This window comes from Alligator sinensis, unplaced genomic scaffold (genome assembly GCF_000455745.1).
Source record: "Alligator sinensis unplaced genomic scaffold, ASM45574v1 scaffold178_1, whole genome shotgun sequence".
Lineage (NCBI taxonomy): Eukaryota > Metazoa > Chordata > Crocodylia > Alligatoridae > Alligator > Alligator sinensis.
Genome location: NW_005842031.1, coordinates 2,262,293 through 2,285,241, shown reverse-complemented (window position 1 = coordinate 2,285,241; position 22,949 = coordinate 2,262,293). Strand labels below are relative to the sequence as shown.

General features: G+C 43.3%; 1 protein-coding gene across 1 annotated transcript in view; it reads left to right on the top strand.

Moving 5' to 3' along the window:
• Nucleotides 1-22,949, top strand: part of SPATA17 (spermatogenesis associated 17) — a 174,239-nt gene that overhangs the window by 11,348 nt on the left and 139,942 nt on the right. The window contains exons 3-5 of the mRNA XM_006022347.3: nt 1,902-1,983; nt 12,027-12,077; nt 21,089-21,192. Coding sequence (XP_006022409.2) covers nt 1,902-1,983; nt 12,027-12,077; nt 21,089-21,192 — 237 coding nt within the window. The remainder of the gene's footprint in view (nt 1-1,901; nt 1,984-12,026; nt 12,078-21,088; nt 21,193-22,949) is intronic.

Here is a 22,949-nt window from a genome sequence, read left to right as displayed (position 1 = left end):
CCCCGCGTCGGGCCCCTGGTGGCTGCCAGCTCCAGGCCCTTAAAGTGGCAGGCACACACAGTGCCCTGCCACAGGCCCCAATTGCCCCCTAGTCACCAAGCACCCCAATTACCCCCAAGTACCCTCTAGTATTAACACACACAGCCACTGAAGTGCGTGTTTGTGTGTGTGTGTATGTGTGTGGACCCATAGTGTCGTGTGTGTGTGTGTGTGTGTGTGTGTGTGTGTAATTTTGTGTCATGTCCTCCTGCCTAACAGTGCGATATTGAGATCCCAAGCATTGATCTGATGTGTGTCAAGTCAGCAAGATAATTCTGACCTGGAGAAGGGTAACTTTTAACTACATAAGGAGCGCTTAAAAACCAGTTTCAGGTGTTAATGTGCAGACAGTCCCGGGGTTAAAAGTTCTAGGAGCTGCCTACTGTGAAACAAGGTCCTCAGATTTGTAGATTTCCAGCCCAGAAAGGAGCCCCACAACAGCATGATCGCTTCCTGTGCACAAGTTAAAGAATATGTCCCAATAAACTGAATTAAAACACATCTTCTATACAGCTGTCTAATCTCAATTTAAAAATTCTAAGCAATGATCTGTTATCCTCTGCCACCCTGTGTAAGCAGTTTAATCATCTTCACAGCTAGCAAATTGTCTTAATTCAAGGCAGAATATGTCTTAATTTCAGCTTCCACCCCCAGCATCTTGTCAGCCCCATCTTGAATAAATTCTGCTCATTGATATATTATCAACAACTACATTCTGAAGTCTGTCAGTAAGCCTGTTTTTAAACTAGCTACTGTGTGTATTCATGCCATATAAGGCATGCTTTAAAAATTTTTATATGGTATTAAGTCACACATTTTGGAGAAATCCAAATACACAGTTACTTTTATCAACCAGATAGATAATCCTGTCAAAAAAAAAAGACAACAGCTGTGTTGGACAAAAAAATGTATATTTATTGTAAAGATGTTTGCTGGCAGCAAGACTCTCCCTGTGCGTGAAGAAGGGTGATTGTGCCAGAAAGCTTGCAAAGAACATTTTTTTCTAACTATTTAGTTGTTTTAATAAAAGATATCACGTGTACGCAAAGAACCTTGTCTGCCTATGTCCTTAGACCCACATGGCTATAACCAATAAACCTGCTGGCAGCAAATGTATTTTTCTCTTTTCATTCTTTTTTAGAGCCTCAAATTTACCATTATTTTATGTAGGATCAGCATCAGGCTATGCATGGATTTAGGCCTGTCTCATAATGTATATGTAAGTGAGAAAAGAGCAAAAGGGTATCCTCACGTTAATGAGGCTGGCCCCATTTTTTCAGTTTTACAAAGGAAAAATGAAAAAAAACTTGTCAGATATTTTTTCTAGAATACTGTATTCTTTTCATGAAATATTTTCAGCACCTTTGCATTTTGCCATTTGACAGGGAAATATTCAGGAGCACAAGTTTGACAAGGAAAAAGTTCCTGTGTAGATGTATTAGTTAACTATATTCTTTATTAATGGCTTAACCAGTTATGCAAAAGCCTATTCTTAAGTCTATTTTGTTATACTTTGCTAATGAATAAATAGAATGAGATTTAGGGTACAGACAGGTGCATTGTTATCAAATTATGCCAATATAAGCTGTTATGATGTAACTGTTATGTCTGTATGCAGGAGTAGCAATGTAAATGTATCAAAACCATTGCAGCTTTAGCCCTGTTCAGGGTTAAAGTTACATCAACAGGATCATTCAGGTGTAATAGTTATAACAGCACCTTCCTGAGTGGCAGCTTCCCCCTATCTTTTAAAGCAGTTAAAAGACACATTTGTGCATAGCTTTATTGTATGTATGTTCATTGTAACCTGTTTTTTTTAAAGTCTACTGATCAATCATTATTTCACCCAAAACCTTTTTTAGATACCTGAACAAAATGATGATTGTTATCCAGAAATGGTGGAGAGGTTATCAAGGGAGAAAACACTTCAGAAAGATGTTAAAGGTAGGAAATAATTTTTCAAATTATTTTAGGCATTTTACTACACAAATATAAGTAATTCATTTTCTTGCCTCTGGTTTTGTCCAAAAGTTGAAAATGTAAGCCCCAGTCTGGCAAACATTTATCATATTTAACAAAATCCAAGGTGACTGAATATAAGACACCCCCCCAAAATTAGATTTTACACACAGAAAATTTTCCATGTATAGAATCTAAGTTTGGACGGTCATTTAAAATTGTTGCCCTTCCACCCTGCAGTGGGGCAAGCAGCATCAGGGGGTAGGGTGTTGGCGGGCAGGCAACAGGGGAGTCAAGTGGCCTGATCTCTGCCTCTTGCCCCCCTCAGTGCCTGCATGCCCTGTGCCTGCCCCCCACCTGCCCTCTTCACAGTGCTTGCTCCCCTTATGCCTTCCCCACCACCATTTATCCCTTTGCTGCCTACTGTCACATAGTGCCTGAACCCATGGCACCTTGCCCCCCGTCACTTGCTCCCCTGTGATACCTGCACCTTCCCACCAATTTCCCCCTGGTGCCTATACTCCTTGATACCTGATCCCCACAACTTGCCCTCCTCCCATTAGCACCTCCTGACTCCAGCATCCCCCAGAACTTGCTCCCCCTGCTTCCTCCCCCTGATACCTGCCTCAACCCTCTCCACACCCTTTGGTGCTTACCTTCTTGTGGCAACTCCAGCTCTGGTTGGGACTCTACTCTGAGCTGGGACAGGGAGCACAGAGAACTTGCTGCCTCTGGCCCCTGCCCCACCATGCAGCAGTGGTTGTAGGGGTGGCAGCTCCAGCCTCAGCCCTGGATTTGGGCTAGAGCTGCTGCCACTGCTGGCACCACAGCTGCCTGGTCAGATGGTGGTAGAGGCAGCATGTGCTCCATCCTCTGTGTCCCAGGCCAGAGCAGAGCCTCAGCTAGAGCTGCGATGAGATGGTAAGCAGCAGCAGGGGGGTGGAGGGGCAGAGATAGCAGTGGGGAGAAGAGGCAGCAGCACGGGACAGGTGTCACGGGACAGCGGCTGCAGTTCTGACTCCAACCCCAGGCTCAGGGTCAGAGTTGGAATTGTAACCACTGCTACTGCCTCTGCCCCCAGCTTGTATTTGAATCTAAAACAAGGGGCTTTTTTTCCCATGTTGAATGGGGAAATAATTTCACCTTGGATTGGAGTAAATATGATATGTATATAGCTTTACTACCGGGTTGTTACTCCTGGTAGCATATGAATAAGTGTTTGCAGGATTGGAACCTTAGGCCCCAAATTAGCAAGGAGCTCAGATCATTGCAGTATTCTACCTGTGCTTTGTTAATTGCAGGATTGGGGTTCTTGGTTGGAGGTACTTTTTCCTTGAAGTGCTGTTAATTCTGGAAAATAAAATAAGCCAGTGTCTCTACATATCTGTTCTGTGTTTTAGTGGTTTAAATTTCTCATTTAATGAACCTTGAAATATTTGAGGTTTTGCCTTGAGGCACACAGCAGATCACAGCCAATCTAATTCCCTTGACGGACTTGAAGATAGCAGAAATGTATGATAGCACGCTAGCTTAAATCTCTGTTAGGAGGCCTAGGAAATTAAGAGAAGAATACTTTGCCCTTAACACTCAATGGTAAATTTTTTAATCACTCATCTGTTTCACTGCTTTACGAAGTTATATTAATATTTTATATTACAATAGTTTTTAACTTGCTATTCATTTATTCTTTATTAACTTTACTGAAACTAAATTGTTTTCTTTCTGTAGAAAAATAAATATTTACAGAAAGAAAAGAAAGGATCATATTTTACATACTGTATATCAAAGATTGTACATCTTAATAAACCTTGAATCATCCTTATGGGCCACACTTTTCAAGGTACCTTCAAATTACTCCAATCTGTGTATGCTGACACTTTATTTGGGTTCCACTCTAACAAGTTGCTATGACTCAAATCTAAATCACCTAAGGAGCCTCCATTTACTGCTTCCACTTACTTTGTTACCGCAGTGAAAGGAGTGGGATCCAAATCAACAGGTTAGGACAGCAGCAATGGTGCCTGTGTTTTGTCTAGTAGCCTAGCAATAAGAGCACTTGCCCTAGACCAGTGGTTCCCAACCTTTTTTTGCCACGACCTCCTGCTGGGAGCGGAGTGCAGTAGCAGCCCGGGGAGGAGGGGCAGGAGGGCAGGGGACCTCCCGACACATGGCGTGGTTTGTCCTTTGTGTGCGGTGCCGCCGACCTTTCCCCCACAATGCTCATTTGGGTCGTGACCTGAGATTGGGAACCACTGCCCTAGACTTTGCTGCCTAATGACTCTCCATGAAGTGAAAATGAAAAAGAAAGAATGTGACTCTGTGAGAGGGAGAGAAAATACTGGGAGGAAAGAACACTCAGTTCTGGCCTCTGCTGCCAGGACTGTTTATGCTTTTTACCTTGGATAGTGATCAATTAAAAACTCCTAGAAATTCTACCACACCGTTTAATTTGTGTCAAACTCCAAATGCCCTCTCTCTCAAACAGGAAACAATATAATCACCTTGCTGTGATGCTATGGATAGGCTAATTAGCTGCATTGCTTCTTTTTTGGGTGGCAGCACACAAAAACCTACCTTGGGTAATTCTTTACAGTGTTGCCTTTTGCTGGAATAGTTTCACATTATAGTTGCCTAGAATGCTTTGTAGTTGTTAAGGTGCAACAAAGGATCAGAAAAGTTGAAACCAGTGGCTCTGAATTTTTTGGTAGTAATACATAACAAATAAAGGTGGAGAGCTATAAAGTAAACTACCACTCTACACTTTTAAAACACAGTAAAATATGATTTACCATTCCAGATTAGAGCATACATCTGTCCTGTTTCTGGCAGTAGCTAATAACCAATGCTTTATAGGAAAACAAGAGCTCTACATAAGGATTGTCAGTTGTACAGTGGTGAGCTTGGGAGCATCTTTCTTAAACCTGCTAAATTGTGCTTACACCTCTTTTACCAAGAAGGACTAGATTTGACAGTTTTCACAATTTGGTTGTATAGTTTCTCAGTCAGCTCTGCAATCAAATACAAAAATTGCTTGTTTCTGCTTGTGGAGATAGGTTTCCTCATTCATTGCTCCTCAGACCTTTATGTCTTTGGATTCCTTGTGTAGTAACATATCACACAGCCTTTACTAGACCACTGGCCTGGCTCCACTAACAATATTAGAAAAAAAAGTCTTAGTAATTAAGGACAATATTTAAGTTAAAATTGTAGAAAAAAGTGTGTTAAACTCCTTCAACAATTGTCTGAATGACTTAATGTTAATTAAACACAATGATACATTTGACACGATAGGTTTTTTTAGACAAAAATTGGTAATTTCAAAATTTGTCTGATGATAATGACTAGACTGGTATCTGTTGCCAGCAAACAAGGCAAAGCATATGCACAAAATACCCATAATTACTTGATAATAAATCATTTTAATGATTATATGCAAAATTGTGAAATGTAAGTAGCACTGATGCGGAAAATAACAAAGGCTCAGGCTCATCAGATCTGCTGTCCATATGTGCATCACTACTAGTATTTCAGTTGTTACTATTCATGTGTCTCCCCCATCAAACTGCCCAAATCCAGTAAATAAAGCTAACTAATTAGATTGATAAATCTACATGGTCTGTCTGTAAGCAAGTGTTGATTGTTATTGTATTTAAAATATAGCTATGTTAGGAAAAATAAAGGTTTTTCAGGAATGTTAAGGTCATGGTAAAGTTCAGACGTGCTATATCTGGGATCACACTTGTTATCATGCAGGTACTGGGGCCTCAAAATCTCATCACCTGCAGGAAGGGACTATTATTATTAGCAGTAATATGATTATTATCAATATCACTAGTGTTAGTATTGTTACTGTTATTACAATAAGTCAGCATAGAACACTTGTCCCAGTGCAAAAAAATGCCCTCTAAGACAAAAGAAATGTTAAGGTTTCAGGACAGCATAATTAGGATTGAGCACTACATATGGTGACTATATTTGTTACTAACTTTAATGAGAACTGTGGCTTCTTTTATTTGGATACTTCTTTGAACAGCATACCTCAGCACTATTTTAAGGATAAATTCAAGAACCCTTATTAGTGGTGACTAGTGCCTATCAATAAGTCTTCTTGAGTAAGTGCTACTCAATGGGTTAAAGGGCAATACATGGTCCATGAAGCAACAGTAGATTTATACTATTCTCCAGTAGTCACACTGGGTGCATCTACATGTGCTTCTATGGTGCTATTGTTACTGTGCCATCATTTAGTACTTCCTTGTGGAAGTACTAAAAGATGGTGCAGTAGCAGCCCATACTGCACTATGCACACCACACACAGTTATTTTTAGGCACTACATCACCATAGCGATATGCTATAACAAGGGAGTGCATCACTATGGCAATGTAGCTATGGCATCACAGTTTTTGCTTGTGGACACTGTGTCAGCATAGCGCATTGCTATGGCAGTGTAGTGTCACGCGTAGATGCACCCACTGAGAGGCCTCAAGATGAGAAAAATGACCTGTGTACCAACTAATCACTTCCCAATTGTACATGGAAACTTTAGGGATTTTTGGACAAAACAGTAAAAAGAAAATTAATAAGACTATACAGCAAAAGCTGTGTTAACCGGCACCTTACAAGCCGGCATGCTCTGTTAACTGGCATGCCAGCTTGTAAGGGCTTGTAAGGGAAAAGTGAAACCGGAAATGGTCACCGTGGCACTTCTAGTTTTGCGGAGCCCCCACGGCCTGGGGGAAAGCAGCCTGTGCTGCCAAGCCCCCATGACCCAGGGGCATAGCAGGCTGTGCGGGTCCCCCCTCCCTGTCCCTCAGGGCCTGCAGGATGAGCGGCAACGCGGCAGGAGGGGCAGCAACACCCCAAACGCAGCGGGACAGGCAGCGGCCCAAACAGGCAAAGACGCCTGTTCAAGCCGCTCAGTTATCTGGCATATTTTGTTATCTGGCACCCTCCAATTCCCGTGGGTGCCAGATAACAAAGCTTTTACTGTAGTTTGTTATCCTTTATACATTGAGGGATTAAAAATAATGTTTGAAGTGGTATATTTTGGATTGATTCTGCCAGCGCTGAGCGAAGCACCCACTGGGTATTCAAATTGTTGGTGATGAAATTTTTGTGGGAGGGATTTTGGTGTGATTCACTGCGCAACTTGGGCCCCTGGCCTTCTGCCTGTATTTTCTCTGCATTTGTGCTGCCACCACTGGCTGTGACCTGGAACTTCCACCACCATTGGTTGTTATAGATCCATGTGTGGTCATTGCCTTGTGGAATGTGCTGGACCAGTGTTATGAACTCATAAGTGAAATTAAGCAGAGAAGGTGACATTGGTGGGCCCTGATGGCGTCCGGGACTATTTCCATTGGTGCTAAGAGCGAAAGAGCAGTACTTGTCAGGGAGAAGTATGGGTTCATTGCCAAACCATGGTTGGTCCATGAGCTGCCTCCCTGAAGGTGTTTGCCTGCAGGTTAGCAAATTGTGGTTGGATAGATGTAGGAATGGCTCCTCACTGTGAAGAAGCGTTTCTGGGCTAGGGAGATGAGTAGTGACTGGTGGAAGTTGATCATCATGGCTACCTCGATAATGAGCAGTGGTGCATGAAAGTTGCATGTGGTATATCTCCAGATGGTGACATGGTGACAGCCACCACTAGATTGTTCAGGCTGCAGGGTCTGCCTGCCTGACAACTGTGAGGTGCTTGCTTTTGCTCCTGCTCAAGCCATGGAGGACCCCTGTGGGACAGTAAAGCCTGGGGGCAATATGTGCCCTCAGGGACTACTGGATGGTTCTACTTGTGTGTGAAATTGTAGGGTGATCACTGTCTGCAGGTTTACAGTAGACACAAGATGATCCATGGGCTCCTGCTCAACCTTTATGGACTCCCTGAGCATCTCATTTGTACTCTTAGCAATAGCTGTGTAGTGCTTCTTGTCTTTTGCATGCCATCTGGCACTGGCAAAAGGTAGGGGTGAGAGTGGTGCATTGTCCTGACATCCAGGTGTGAAGCAGGACTAGTGCCTTATTTTGAGCTCTTGGCATGAGGCCAGGGACAGCAGGGAGGCTACTTGGAGCTATGCACTCTTGCTATTATGTTTTTTCATAGGGGGATGGATGAGGCATTAAGTGGTCAGTTACCTTAAACAGCATCAGTTACTGTCTAACATAAAGTGGGACCTACAACATAATGACTGTTTGGTAACTGTTTCTCAAAAAAAAAATGGGTGGGTCCCATGAATCACCCATTATGACTGAAGTGGTACTATTAGCACACCACAGTCACATGGAGGATGGGGGAAGGAGGGGCATAGCAGAACAGTCCCCATGTGCAGCCATGTCATTTCAGTGTAGGCTTTAACTGCTGTTCTGCATGGGGATGGGAGAAAGAGGAAAGAAGCTACAGGGTCAGCCAGCCAGCATGCCATTCAGGTTCCACTGGGAGTACTCCAGCTCCTCGCCCATCACCCCCAATTGCTCATCCTCTCTTTAACAAACCATAACAGTGGGCTGCCACTTACCACTGCCAGAAGCAGGATCTATACTGTTGTCAGCATTGTCTTCTGGGACACAGGCTCCCTCTTATGAGAGTGCTGGCAGGGATGCTAAAGACAGTGGGAGGACAGGGAACTCCAGGCTCTTGTTGTCTGAACCTGGGTCCATTTCAGAGTCCGCATGGCTTGAGTGGATAGCCAGTGAGTCCATGCAGATCAGCAGGATGGCTTGGGAATCCACAATGTGGCTCAATGCCCAGCTTGTTGTGCTGGCCTGCAAGGGGTATGTTCAACTGCCTATATTTGACCTGTCGAAGGGCTATCTTCGACCACAGTTGCATCAGAGTCCTTATCACTCTCCTGGGTGGCACGGCCGCTGTGTTCACTGCATATTTAGAAACAACATGTCATTGACTGTGAAAATGCAGAACAGTTCCTCTTATTGGGTACACGAGACCCTGTGTGTACCTGAAATGCAGCTACCATCCTGTGTCTTTGTGATAAGCTGCCTGAACTTGGACCAGCACTCACAATCATGTTTCCAGGCCACTATTTCCTTTAGGATCCATTCATAGACCATCTTGTTTCAGTGACTTTAGTGGAACCACCCCACTGGTCCTCGATCTCACCCTAGATGGCAGTGAGAACTATTACCTCCTCCCTGGTCCAGTAACTGCCATGTATGATGCTTCAGGCTGTCTGAGAAGCCATGAAGGCAGGAGCATGAACGTATATCTGATGACTTCACTGGGTCTGAAGACTTCCCCAGCAGCTGGATGGTTGGGTGGGTGGAGGTGCCCAGCGATTGGTGATATTTGAAGTTGATTCAGTGGATACAGGTTGCGATGCTGATTTTGGGTCAGTGATGAACATGCGAAATGTCTGGGAAGTTGCTATGCAAGGCAACTAATGTGTAGGAGCAGTCATCTGGGACGGTCACCTCTGGGCAGTAGAGTTCTGTGATCAGGGCAAGAGTGACAGCACAGAGTCCAGTGGACCTGGCACGGCAGGGCAGAGTGGGGTCAGGCGGGGAAGCTCCTTGCCTCTGCAAGCCCTATGCTGCCCTGGTGAGGCGCCCCCTGCTCGCCCAGCAGCAGCAAGGGGCACAACCCTGTACTGCTGCCCCCACTGCTGCCAGGTGGGCATGAGGTGCCTCACCAGGGTGGCATGGGGCTTGCAGAGGCAAGGAGCTTCCCCACCCCAGTCCACTCTGCCCTGCCACACAGGAGTGCATGCAGGAGCTGGGAACCACCTCTACCTCCCCCCACCCCATGGACAAGCTGCCTACAGCTCCATCCTACTTCCCGCCCAGGCTCTACTCCTGTGCATTCTGGCCCTGGGGCCCAAGCCCCATGCACCACCTGGATTGGGCAGCAGCCCCAGCCCTGCCCAACTCCCTCCCTCCCTATGGGGGCTTCAGTTCCCACCTTACCAGCCAGACTTACCTGTAGGAGCTGCTGTCCCCTGCCTGACCACCCTCCTCCCACTCCCCCCAGCCCCTTTCAGGCTGGAACTCTGCCAGCCTGCAGAGAGCTCTTTGCAAAAGTGGAAAATCCATGTGTTTCTCTGTTAAAATGAAAAATCTGCATTTTTCTTGGTCAAAAGGCAAAATCTGTGGTTTTTTCCATTTTTCAGTGGGAAACAGAAAACCTGGATCCCTGGTGATAACACAGAATAAACTGTTAGCATCTCTTATCCCTTTTTTAGGGTTTTTTCCTGTGACAAGGAACAGCAATGTCTGAACATTTGCACTTTTTCCCGTCCTGGGAAAAAAAAATTCTTAAGGGACAAAGTGTTTTTTGTTTTTAGCCGTAAGTGCCCTCAGCATATCAGGAGAAGTACCAAAACGGTGTTGCAAACTATCCTGGCTCAGTTTAACCAGTCATAAAAAGAACCCTGGTTTCCAAGCATGATTACTTACCATTAGAAATGTAATTCATAAACTGGTTGTCCCACATTGCTTTTGTATTTCTTTCAAGTTAAGAAAAGTTGAGTGTGGTAAAGCAATACTGAATTTATTTAACCTAACAGCTTCAGAATATTCTTAGGCCAGGACACGTTATTTCATTGTTGTGTTGTCTGGTTAATGTAATTCAGAAAAGATTTATGGAGTAGAATTAAGCTAGAAGACACGAATTGTTCTAATGCACAAGTCTGGGGTTAAGTTTTCTGCTTGAAATACTTGTACATAGAAAATAAAACTTTGTTTCAATCTAATATATAAGAATCCCTGAATTTTGCTTCTGTATAAAATATTACACTTTGCTATTGTTTCTGTTTATATTATTAGTGAAGCAGTATGATATTAAAATAAGCATTTAAAATGCACCTCAATTAAACTGCAGGAATTATGCCTTGCTTAATGTAATGAAGAAAGAGAATTTAAAATGAAGTAGCATCATTGTGTTCATTTGTAAATAACATATTGCAGCCAACTGTTTCTTAATTGCCCAGACTGTTGATAAATAATCCAGTCCTGCTGCTCTCCACAGACAATTTGCTTTGGATCAGACTAGGCAATTCAAATAACACTAATTACAGTGAAACCCTTTTATAGTGAATTCCTCTGCCATGGGGGAAAAAAAAATCACTATATCAGGGGAAAGCACTTTTGCCTTTGATTTGTGTCTAAAACATGAGAAAAACATAAAAGCTGCATGTTGTGCTAAATAAAGGACATACACTTGTATTTAAAGTACTTATATTTTACTTTTTATGATACAACTGTGAATTATGTTCATTTTGCATTTGTAATTAGAGGGCGGAACAGATGTGAAAGCTTAGTTTAAAGTGATGTATCCATTAAAATAACCTATGCTGCCAAGTGATTGTTCAGTATAACAGGGGATTCGTTCATGAGGAGAGGAATTCTACTTTATTGGAAGGAAACCAGAACTTCAGAAAATGTTTTCTATATCAGGGGATTCACTGTAACATGGTATCATTGTATTTATGATTTTATGATGTTAAAATGAATATTAAATGAAACAAAATTCCCAAGGATTACTCGGGAGGCGGCTAAGTACATAACATTTAGTACAGATGGTTGGAAGGCACAATTTTGCTCCATCACCGCATCCGTATCCTTGAACGATTTCGACTGAAGACAGCATTTCTTTGAATTTTTCATTAAACCAGACGTCTTGAAATATGAATTCCTTTTATGTTTCTGTGAGTTTTGGCTAAAAGAACCCCAGTGAATAAATCATACAATACTACGTGTCACCAGCACTTGTGAATATTTCTGCTTTGTTATTCTACTCTCAGTAGAGCACCATTGATTATCAAACTCAGCGGAGAGCATTTTATGATCATATATCTCCATTAGCTCCTAGTTTGACTACCATAGATTTTTCTGGTTAAGCCTGCATTATGTATTAGGAAGCCTATCTCTTCAATACAAAGTTTGATTTTATTCTCTCTAAGCCTAGAACTCTTATTATGTATTATGTATAAAGATTCTTATCTTTTATATGTAAAAATAGGAGCACTGTCTTTGTGTAACTGAAATATATGCCATCTCTTTTTTTCTTGATTCACAGACAGCATATTTTATTATGAAGATGAATTTCTACAATGAAATGGCTGTCAGGGTAAATATTTCTTCACTTGTTAAACAAATGAAAAGTCAATTGTGCTCTGAATTTGCTTTTAATAAAATGAGCAAACCAGAATAATATAAACTTGATTGATATGCTGGTGGTACCAGAAGGAAATAGTATATAGTTAAAAATTAAAGTTACACTAAGTAATCTGGGTTCTGTTTGAAAATTATAGACATTGCGTGTGTAAATCCTTGTCTGTTTTAAATATTTAATGTGCTTGAACCTATATGGTAATTTAAAAAAAAATCTGAAATGTGTATATACGCGTGCCTGTGTGAATACACATCCATATACTTGCAATCCTGGTAAAACACATGTTCTTATGATGTCATCAACTGTTATAGGGGAGTAAAAAGATATATGTTAGGGCATGGCATGACTCCGTAATTTGTTTACTGTATTGCTATAGAGGCAGTCACCCAGTTAGTACAGCAAGTACAAATTAATTGACTAAACACATCATCACAACTGTGCTGACCTCATTGATGATGTCATCCATGATTCTTTAAACAGAGAAGAATGGAAACATCCTTGTATGCTAATAAAAATGCAAATAGGGTTTATCAAAGGGAAAACTGCAAAAGTCCACTGTATATATTATACTTATGTTTAGCATAGTGCAACCGTGCATTCTTGGGCTACTGGAAACTGCATGTAAACAACCATGTAACTTTTAAGTATGGAATTTGTTCTTCAAATGAGGTCCTCATTACCCTCAGATCATTCTGTGGGACCTCATAATACAGAGGGACCTCCCACATCATTCTATGGGACCTCATTGTATAATGGGACTTCATTCTGGTTCTTTTATATGAAAGGACTGAAGCAGTACAAAAGGTCCTAAAAATCCCCATGTCTGTATCAAGAAGACTTCTCTTATTGAAGAACAATGGAAGACAGTGTAAGGTTGCTTTTTGAGGATGCTCTCACAAGCTTCAGCACAGAAATTATCTTCAGGGGAGGACTGCAACATGCAGAGCTCTAGTGATTCTTATAGCTTAGCCCAGGGCACTTGCGGCTGACCCCAGGACAATTTTACTTTCACTAGGGATTCTTCAGATCCCAGAGCAGCTCAGGAGTGGGAGCACAAAGGTGACTTGCAGGGGTGTAGGTTTTAGCCATGTTGGTCTAAGGACATAGGCAGACAAGGTTCCCTGGGTGAATTTGATATCTTTTATTAGACCAACCCAAATCGTTGGAGAATAGTTATTAAGCAAGCTTTCGGGTTCCACTGCATTTGCACTGAAGAGAACACCCGGGATTGCCACCTCACCAATCTTAAAAAGACTTTCACCCAGCAAGGACACTCCTCCAGAGAGGTAGATTGCACGTTTGAAAGAGCCACCCGGACACCACATGAAGAACTGCTGCAGTACAGAAGAAACCCCCCCACAAATCACACACCGCTGGTTACGACATATCACCCCTCCCTCGAACCTGTACGAAAAATCCTCAAACAACTGCAACCCATACTAGAAAGAGACCCTATTCTTAAAAAGATCTTCCCAGAGCCACCCATCCTAGCCTTCAAACAAGCACTGAACCTCGCCAACCTCATCACCAGAAGCAAACTTCCTCAACCCCAGAACACACCAAAAGGATCCAGACCGTGCCCTGACAAGAAATGCAAAACCTGCCAACACATCTCCACCACCCCCACAATTACTACACCCCACAACAGAGCCATCAGCATCCCTGGATCTTACAGCTGCACCTCCAGAAATGTAATATACCTCATCCAATGCACCAAATGCCCTGATGGAAAATATGTAGGAGAGACCAAACAAACTGCGCACCAGAATGAATGTACACTGGAAATCTATCAAAGACAGGAATACCCAATTACCGGTGGGGGCACATTTCTCACAGGAGGGCAACTTTCTCTCCAATCTCTCAGTCCTGATCCTCCAGGGAAACTTACACAAGACTTCCCAGAGACGAGCCTATGAACTCCATTTCATCAACCTCCTGGATACTAGAGATCATGGACTAAACATAGACATTGGATTTTTGACACATTATAATCTGCCTGGCAACTGACTCCCCAGCCCAGCCCAGCCCCTGGCTTCTTTACTTTTCATTCCATCCAGGAAGAGCACACACCAACTGCTGAAACTTCCTTAGCCTGATGAAGGGTTTTTGAACCCGAAAGCTTGCTTAATAACTATTCTCCAACTATTTGGGTTGGTCTAATAAAAGATATCAAATTCACCCAAGGAACCTTGTCTGCCCAAGGTGACTTGAACACTCTTAGTTCCCACTTCCCTAGTTTTGTGCTGCTTCTTTGAAGGAACAGAACCTTACTTTCTGCAGCCACCTTACATATTTAGTGGAAATCCCACTTTCATTGCCAGTAGGCTCTAATCGCCCTACATTTTTGTATTAGTTTATTGCTTAGTTAACTATTTTAAACGCACATGGAAGCAGGTTAAATATTCTACTAATATGAAATTGAATTCAGTAAGAAAGCACAAGTCAGCTCAGATATTGGTCAGATGCGTCTTTCAGAAAGAGTTTCAGAACCAGGTTTCATAAACAGCTGCATACCCAAGTCTGCATACCCAAGTCTAATACCAAATCTAATTCCAAGATATAATAATTAGGGACCTATCAAATTCAGAATTGCATGATTTTTTGCAGAAACCATGATTTCATGTGGACTCTGTGAAAAACAGTGGGCTCCATGATTTTGGTGGGCTCGCTGCAAAAAAACCCCCAAACTTACTGGAAAGCAGAGAAGCCGTGCAGTCTTGGACCATGGAGGTGGGGAGTACAGGGTGGGGCTGCTTGCAGTAGGAGGCACAGAGGCTGCAGGCTTCCTGCTGTAAGGAGTCCTGCCATGCCCCCCCCCGCTGCTGCCCCTCCCCTCTCTCCCCTGTGCTCCACAACTGCAGGTATTCTCTGCTTGCTGGTATGCTTGTTTTATTTTTGAATTGGAAGAGTCTGTGGTTTTTCCTATGCTTCTAGATTTTGCAAGTTGCCACATGGGTCCAGGAATGATTTTTTTTCTCCCTTTTGTTGCTATAGATAAAGGTTTTTTTTATTATCGGGGGTGGGTTACCTCCTCAGAAACATTGGGTGTTGATGCAGCCAAGGCTTGGAATTTTGACTGGGGTGTGCCAGTGCTTTCACTGGAACACAAATCCAGAGGTTCCTCTTAGAGTGCCTTGCTTCTCTGCTCAGTGTCAGACCAATAACCATATTTGAGATTAGGAAGGAATTTTCCCCCATGATCAGAGATTAGATTGGTACAGATTGGGTGCATCTACATGAAATGTTTATTAAAGAGTAGACTAATTAGTGCTTCAGTAAATATCTTGGTGTTTACATGAGCAGGGCTATGAGGCTGGAGTAAACTAATAAACTCTGCAGAAGGGTAGTACCTGTAAATAAAAGTGTCATCCTGCTGCAGAGTTTTTTACTACACAGCAGCACATGTGTAGATGCTGATGCGGCTGGCTGGTGCACGAGTCAGTGCAGGGGCCTCCTGCCAGCTAGCCCTGCACTGGAGCACCCTTGGCCCTAGCCAGCCCCTCTGCAGTATGTTGAGCTGGACCTGATGGTCTTGTGAGGTCCCTTCCAAGTCTAATGTCTATGAAATTTATGAAAATGCAGCCTGTTAAGTTTGGGGATGGATGATGCAGGACCTGATTTATTACTGCACTACCCCAGTTTGTGCTAGTGTAAAGTTATTGAAGTCATTGTAGAAAACTGAAGTACAATAGTTGTCAGTCAGCCCTGTAATGTTAAAACACACTATATTGTCAGCATTAGGAAGTTATTTTAAAATTAAATTTAGCTTAAAACTTAAATGTAACTAGTGGATTAAATGTCTTCTGTACAACTAATGATTTATATTATAACACCATCAGACTCTTCAGTTCAATTTTGCAATGATTGCTTAAGACCTAGCACTAATATTAGAAATAACATTCAGAGCTAAGGTAAGTTCATAGCATCTGCGTTCAGAAGTCATTCTACGTGTCGCTCTCCTGGGATTATGTTTGGCCCTAACCATTACTGTTAATCTCATCTTCATAAAAATTGAAACACAAAAAATCTTTCAAAATAGAGGCTTATTATCTGCAATTTATTTTCTAGGAATCAGTTTTATTTATTTTTTTAATATTGGATTGTGATATGTTGTTCTCTTTATTTTTGGAAGATTTAAAGTTGCTATGAATTTTCAACAACAAAAGTAACCCCCAAAAAGAAAATCTTTCTATGAGCAGATGGCTTTTGATATATCAAGGTTTTGCCATTTGTTTTAGTGCTTAAAATAAACATTATTTATAAAACCACTTACATTTTGATGTTACTTAATGAGGAATATGCATCATTGATTTGACTAGCTTAAGAGGTCATTTAGAACTTGCCCGTTAACAAGCTGTAATCTGCTGAGCACACAATGACTTTGTTTAAAATTATCTGTTCAGTGCTGATCAATGACAATAATTGTTTTGTACCAATCACTGTTGAAACTTGCTAATTACTTTGAAGGGCATACACACTCATCTTTTTTTAGAAGTGTTAAAACATTCACCTTGGAATTAAAAAGGAATAGAGTTATAAAATATTGTATTCTTTTGGAAAAGCAACAATTTTCAGCAACTTCTATATGGCAAATTTGTGCATCACCAGAACCTTTGTGTAAGATCTTGTTCTTCTAAGACTATATAATCTATATCATGTTATATAGATTCAAGCTTACCAGTCATGCAGACTCTGACCTACTGAATAAGGAAAATAGAATCTTAGCATTTTAAAAAAAGATCTATTTTTGTTGTTATTGTTAGATTGGTATAAATCCACAATGTATGCATCAAAATGTAGGAAGTTACTCTGAATTTATGGAGAATTGGAACTGAGAACAGAAGAGGATATCTGAAGGTTCATTTGAGCCTAACTGCCCATTGAGCTACTCTGGTTAAGGGAGTAATGTGGCCAGCATCGTATCTAGCCACCTCTGACTCTTCAGTCTGACTGACCATGTACCCTTACTGCCAAGTCAGCTGGGTCCAGCTTTTGGCATGAGTTCAGATCAGGACTTGAATTCATGCCTCAGAGCCATAACAAGAAACCCTAACTACTCTGCCCCTGTGCCTTTCCATGGAACGTGATAGTTTGGGTGAAATCCTGGCCCCACTGGAAAAAGTTAGAGTTTTGCAATGTTTGCATGAGATCATAATCCTGCATTAGAGCAGAACTATAGGGAAACCAATTGCTCCTGCTTTAGTAGCAATACTAAGACCAAAAATGAACAAAGCTAAAATCCTTATTCATATGCCTAATCTCAGATCTCTGCAGACAAGCTTATTCTTCACTCATATTCCAGCCCTTTTTTTCATCTTGCACATTTGTGCAGAAGGAAATGGGCGTGCAAAGGATGTGATGGGCAGAGTTCTGTTTCCCTTTGCATGCCTAAATGGCAATTTCCCAGCTGTATAAGTGGCATTTTTGGCGTTTATGCACAGTGTGTGATTCTGTTACCTGTGCAATGTGGATGTGTAAGCATCCCTATGGCAACAGAGCTTGCTCAGTGTGTGGTGTTCTAAACAGGTAGGTCTGTGGCTACATACCTGGCCAGGAAGAGGCATACTCTCTCATGTTTTAACCTGGTGGTTAAGGGACAAACTCCTTAAGTAACAGATCAAGGTTCTAGACTTGCCTCACCCAGATAATATTTGAAACTCAGTGGGCACGTCTACACAAGACGTTACTGTGCATGAATGCAGTTTACTGTGCAGTATGCACACACATCTACATGTGAATGATCTTACTGCGTAGTAAAAGCTCTTAATCCCATTTAAATTGCTACTTGCAAATGCAAGTAGCAAATTTAAGTGGGATTAGTTAATGCACAGTAGTGCACGTGTAAATGTGACCCAGGAGTAAATTTATTCCCAGGTCTGCCTAGGCACCAGGAGCCAACCTAAGGTGAGACTAAGGGCTGCAGGCTAGGAGCCTCTCCTGCTCCAGGGCTGGGCTGCCTTTATAGCAGCCCCTGTCTGCAGGGTATAAAAGCCTGCAGACACTTTGGGCCTGGGACACACACCACAGGCACCCTGAGGATACTGCAGGCCCTGTGTGTCTCCTTGGGCAGGCCACAGCTGGGCTGCGCTTGCCTGCCTGAACTCCTGCACTGCTGCCTAGCACTGCACTACCACATGGCTGCCAGGGCAGTGCCAGTGAGGCCAGCTGGGTGCTGCAGGCTGCTGCAGCCCCAAGGCAGGCCTGTCGGCACCCCAGGGCCACCTGCAGGCAACTTCTGGGCAGCAGAGCCAGGGCCACCTACCTGCAGTATGCCCCCGGTAGCCTGCCCTGTGCCTGCATGTGCTGCAGGACATTGCCTCTGCCATGCAGCTGCTGATTCTGGGCCATACCACTGCACTGGGTGCTGCTGGCAACTGCCTAGGGCCGGCAACACTGGGACAGCTGCACAGGGGCCCAGAGAGACAGGTGGGACCCACTGTGGCCTCCTCCTCCATGTCCAAGCCTGGGACCACACATCCACACACCCGTACCCTCCACCTGGGGCCCCAACTGGAGCCAGGAGGAGACTGGCCACCTCATGGCACTCTGGGGGGAGGCAGAGGGTCACCCACAAGGCAGCAGGAGCTGAGGCTTTCTGGCACCCCATCTTTGCCTTTCACTGGGGAAACACAGGTGTGGCATTTCCTGAGGACTGCACTGCCACAAGCAACACCCCCTCCCCACCAGTAGGGTATAGTTTTAGGTTATACCCCAGTACCAGGAACCTCCTCCATCCTCATAGTTCCTACCCTGAACCTCCAAGCTGTTCTAGGAGCAGCAGATCTCCAGCTGGGTGATGTTGTAACTGCAGCAACTGCGAGCTCAGCTCTTGGGACCTAGCCTTATACCCAGGCTTCCAGACTCTCCCCCAATCAGGTAGCCTCCTGCCTAATGTGACCACCTGATTGGGTCTGCTCCCACCTACAGGTTGCTTGCTGCCTGCTCCGACCCCTTGAAGTGGCAAGCACAACCTGTGCTCTGCCGTAGTTGGGCTGGAGGTGCTGGAGCAGGTCTTGGAAGGTGGCCCAGGTTATGCAGTCCAGCCACTGCTCATCATCCCAGGTGTGCTGGATGACATGCAACCACCAATCCTGGCTGGCGTGGGGGGCCAAGAGGCAGAGGGACTGGAGGCCCAGGAGGGTGATGGCAGCCCCAGCAGTGGCATCATGGAACCCCTTGTCAGTGTCTATCATTGCAACAGAGGTACAGTGGTGGCAGCAGCTCTGGGACAGTGTGCTGTGGCCAGGCAGGCGGTTACTGGGTGTAGGGGAGCCGGGTGGGGTGAAACGGCCATGGGCTAGGTGGCAGTTAGTGCAGAGGGCCAGCAGGGCAATCGTGGCAGCCAGCAGGAGCCCACAGCAGGGGTCATTGCTGCCAGGGTCAGAGACTGGAGCAGCCATAGTGTGGGGAGGCAGAGTGGCTGAGGAGAAAGCTGCCACATGCTGTCCCTGCATTTGGCATGCTGCTCCTGGGCAAGGAAGTGTCTGATCAGAGAGCAGCAAGCATGACTGGCTTTTAAAGTGGGATGCCTGGTGCTGGCAGCTGCAGCCGAAGCCTAGAGCTCCCCCCAGTGGCCACAGGGGCCCATTGCAGGGCTGCAGGGAACTGGGTGCAAATCAACTCCCTAATCCCCATATGTGTAGACGTCTGACCAAAACCCCTTATTCCAGCTTAGTTGACACCAGAGTAAATCTAGGCTGGAGTGAATGTATGTGTAGATGCTCCCAGTCTCTCTAATTTCCTAGCACAGTGCTTTAATCACCAACCACAGGTTGGATGCTGTCCATTCCCCTCTCTAGCACTCTTTTTGAGGATGAAGTCACTGCACTTTAAATTTAATATTCAGTGGAGAAGATGGATGGAGAGCAGTAGGGACAAGGCAAGAGCTACAGACCTGCTCCCTTCCTAAGCAACCATTTCATTGAGCTATACACACTGTAGTTTGTTCTCTCCTGGCTCCCCTGCCCAGGGGAGCAGTTTCAAAAGGAGGGCTGGAGAGGAGATTGGATGATACCTGACACAGGCTTGTTGGTTAGAGCACTCTGTCGGAAGTCAGAAATTCAGATTCAAACCCCTTCTGGGCAAAAGGGGCCTAGAAGCTGGGTCTCCTCTTTCCTAGAGAATTCCCCTAACCACTTAGCTATTGGATCTAAAACACAAGAGTGTTTTTCTTCTCCTCCTCCTCTGTCATCTGACACCTGCTAATCATGGGTTTTTGCCAGGTGGAATTTTGGCACTTATACCCAGCATTTACATGTATATAGTTGTGTAGCCTAGTGCACATACTGATGATCCGTGAGGATGCTTATGCATCCACACTGCATGGGTAATTGAATCCCAAACTGTGTAAGTGCCAAAAATACCACTTATGTGGCTGGAAAACTGCCATTTAGGCACACAAAGTGAAATAGAATTCTGCCCAATATTTACTACCACATAGTGCAAAAGACTATGCCTAATGCTTAACCTTACTTGTTCCCATGTATAGCTACCCATATCAGTATTATTTATTACTTAAAGTGCAGCAGTGACTAGACATCTAAGCCTTTTGTAGAAGATATTGTACATATTGTACAGGCATGCAGAAACAGATAGTCAGTGTCCCAAAGAGTTTACAAAGTTATAATCAGACAAGATCACACAAGTGTGTGAAGCAGAAAATAGAAATAGGAGGATAAGAGAATATAAAGTAACAGTAAAACACTAATGTTTTAATTAATAGATATAGTACAACAGATTGCATTCCTTGTGGCACAATCCTCAACGATCGTAGAACTAAGGCCAAGGTCTGTGCTACACGTGCTTCTTATTCTCATTACATTAATGGAGAGGCAAGTTTGGGTGTATGCTTGATATCACTTTTAAAAGCACCATAACTTTGAGAAACATAACAGGCATTGCATGAGTTTTGCCAAACTTTTTCAGTATTGCATAAAATATACTGGGGTAAAATATTTTTTTTCTAGATCCAGAAAAGATGGCGAGGCTATTACATCCGAAAATATATCCATAATTATTATACACTGAAGAAATACCTGGAAGCCGTTTCTTTGAATAATGAGATTGTCAGGTAAAGATAAAAATACCAGGTGGTAAAACTTTAATTTCCTCTTCTCCTATTTCTAAAAAGTTTATAGTAGTAATTACATTCTTTCTTTGGGTAAAGGACCCCCTCCATTACCTAATATATAATGTAATCATTATTCCCTTCTGTCCCCAAGTCTGAGCATGTTGTGCCAAATTCTGTTCTCAGTTACACTGGTATATATCGAGTTAATTCCTATGAATTTATTGGAGTTGGTCTGGATTTACCCCAGTGTAATGAGCAAAATGTATTTAGAGCACTTAGGGTATCTTGGATGTATGTTTCACAGAAATATATTATTTGGGGATGATTTCAGTGTGGGGAGAGGGAAGGCAGGATTTTTTTAAACAATTTCATTAAAATTGGTTATTGACAGTAAACATTTCATAGGATTATGTATATATTTTGTATATTTTGATTTCATAGGTCATTTTCCTTGGCTGTGATGGGGCCCAGGTTGTTATGGGGGCTCCTCATTGTAATAATGTTATAAAATAATAACAGTTTCAGCCAAATTAATCCTTGATGAAACCTACTTCTACTTCATCACTGGCCCGTAAAAATGAGATTTTGTTTTTTCTTCATTAACAACAAAAAGAATGAAGATTGTTGTCACTGAAGGCTACCAAAATAAGAGGAAAGAGAATATGAGATATCAAAGTGATATTATGTTAGTGGGTCTTATTAAAAAAAAAAAAAGAAAGAAAATTAAAAAAAAACTTTTATAAGGCTATTTAAATATATTTGGTAGCCTTCAGCGACAGAAATCATTCATAGTTTTCATAGACTTCATAGGCATTAGGGCTGGAAGGGACCTTGGAAGATCATCGAGTCCAAGCCTCCGCCCAAAGGCAGGAAGTCAGTTGGGGTCATAGGATCCCAGCAAGATAAGCATCCAATTTTTTCTTGAAGGTGTTCAATGTAGGTGCTTGAACCACCTCCAATGGCAGGCTATTCCAGACCTTGGGGGCTCGGACAGTAAAGAAATTCTTCCTTATGTCCAGCCTGAAATGGTCTTGCAGTAGTTTATAACCGTTCGACCTCATCATCCCTTGGGGCGCTCTGGTGAACAAACGTTCCCCCAGATACTGGTGGTCACCCCTGATAAACTTTATAGGTGGCCATCAGATCACCCCTGAGCCTGCGCTTTTCCAGGCTAAAGAGCCCGATAGCTCTCAGCCTGTTGTTGTAAGATCTGTTTTTCCTGGCCTCTGATCATGCACGTGGCTCTCCTCTGGATTCTCTCCAGCTTTTCCACATCCTTTTTGAATTGTGGAGCCCAAACTGGACGGAGTACTCCAGCTGCGGCCTCACCAAGGCCAAGTACAAGGGGAGAATAATGCCCCGGGATTTGCTTGAGAAATATCTATGGATGCAAGCCAGCGTTTTAGTCATTTTACTAGCCACAGCATCACATTGAAGGCTTATGTTCATCTTGTGGTCAATGATAATCCCCAAGTCTCTTTCTTCCGTAGTGCTAGCCAGTGTAGCACTGCCGAGCCTATAAGGATGCTGCAGGTTTTTCCTCCCAAGGTGGAGAACCTTGCATTTTTCAGTGTTAAACACCATCAGATTCTCATCCGCCCACTTGCTGAGCCTGTCCAGGTCAGCCTGGATCACCCTCCTGTCTTCAGGTGTGGATGCTTTGCCCCAAAGTTTGGTGTCATCGGCGAACTTGGCCAGTCCGCTTCTGACTCCAGTGTCCACATCATTAATGAAGATGTTGAACAATATGGGTCCAA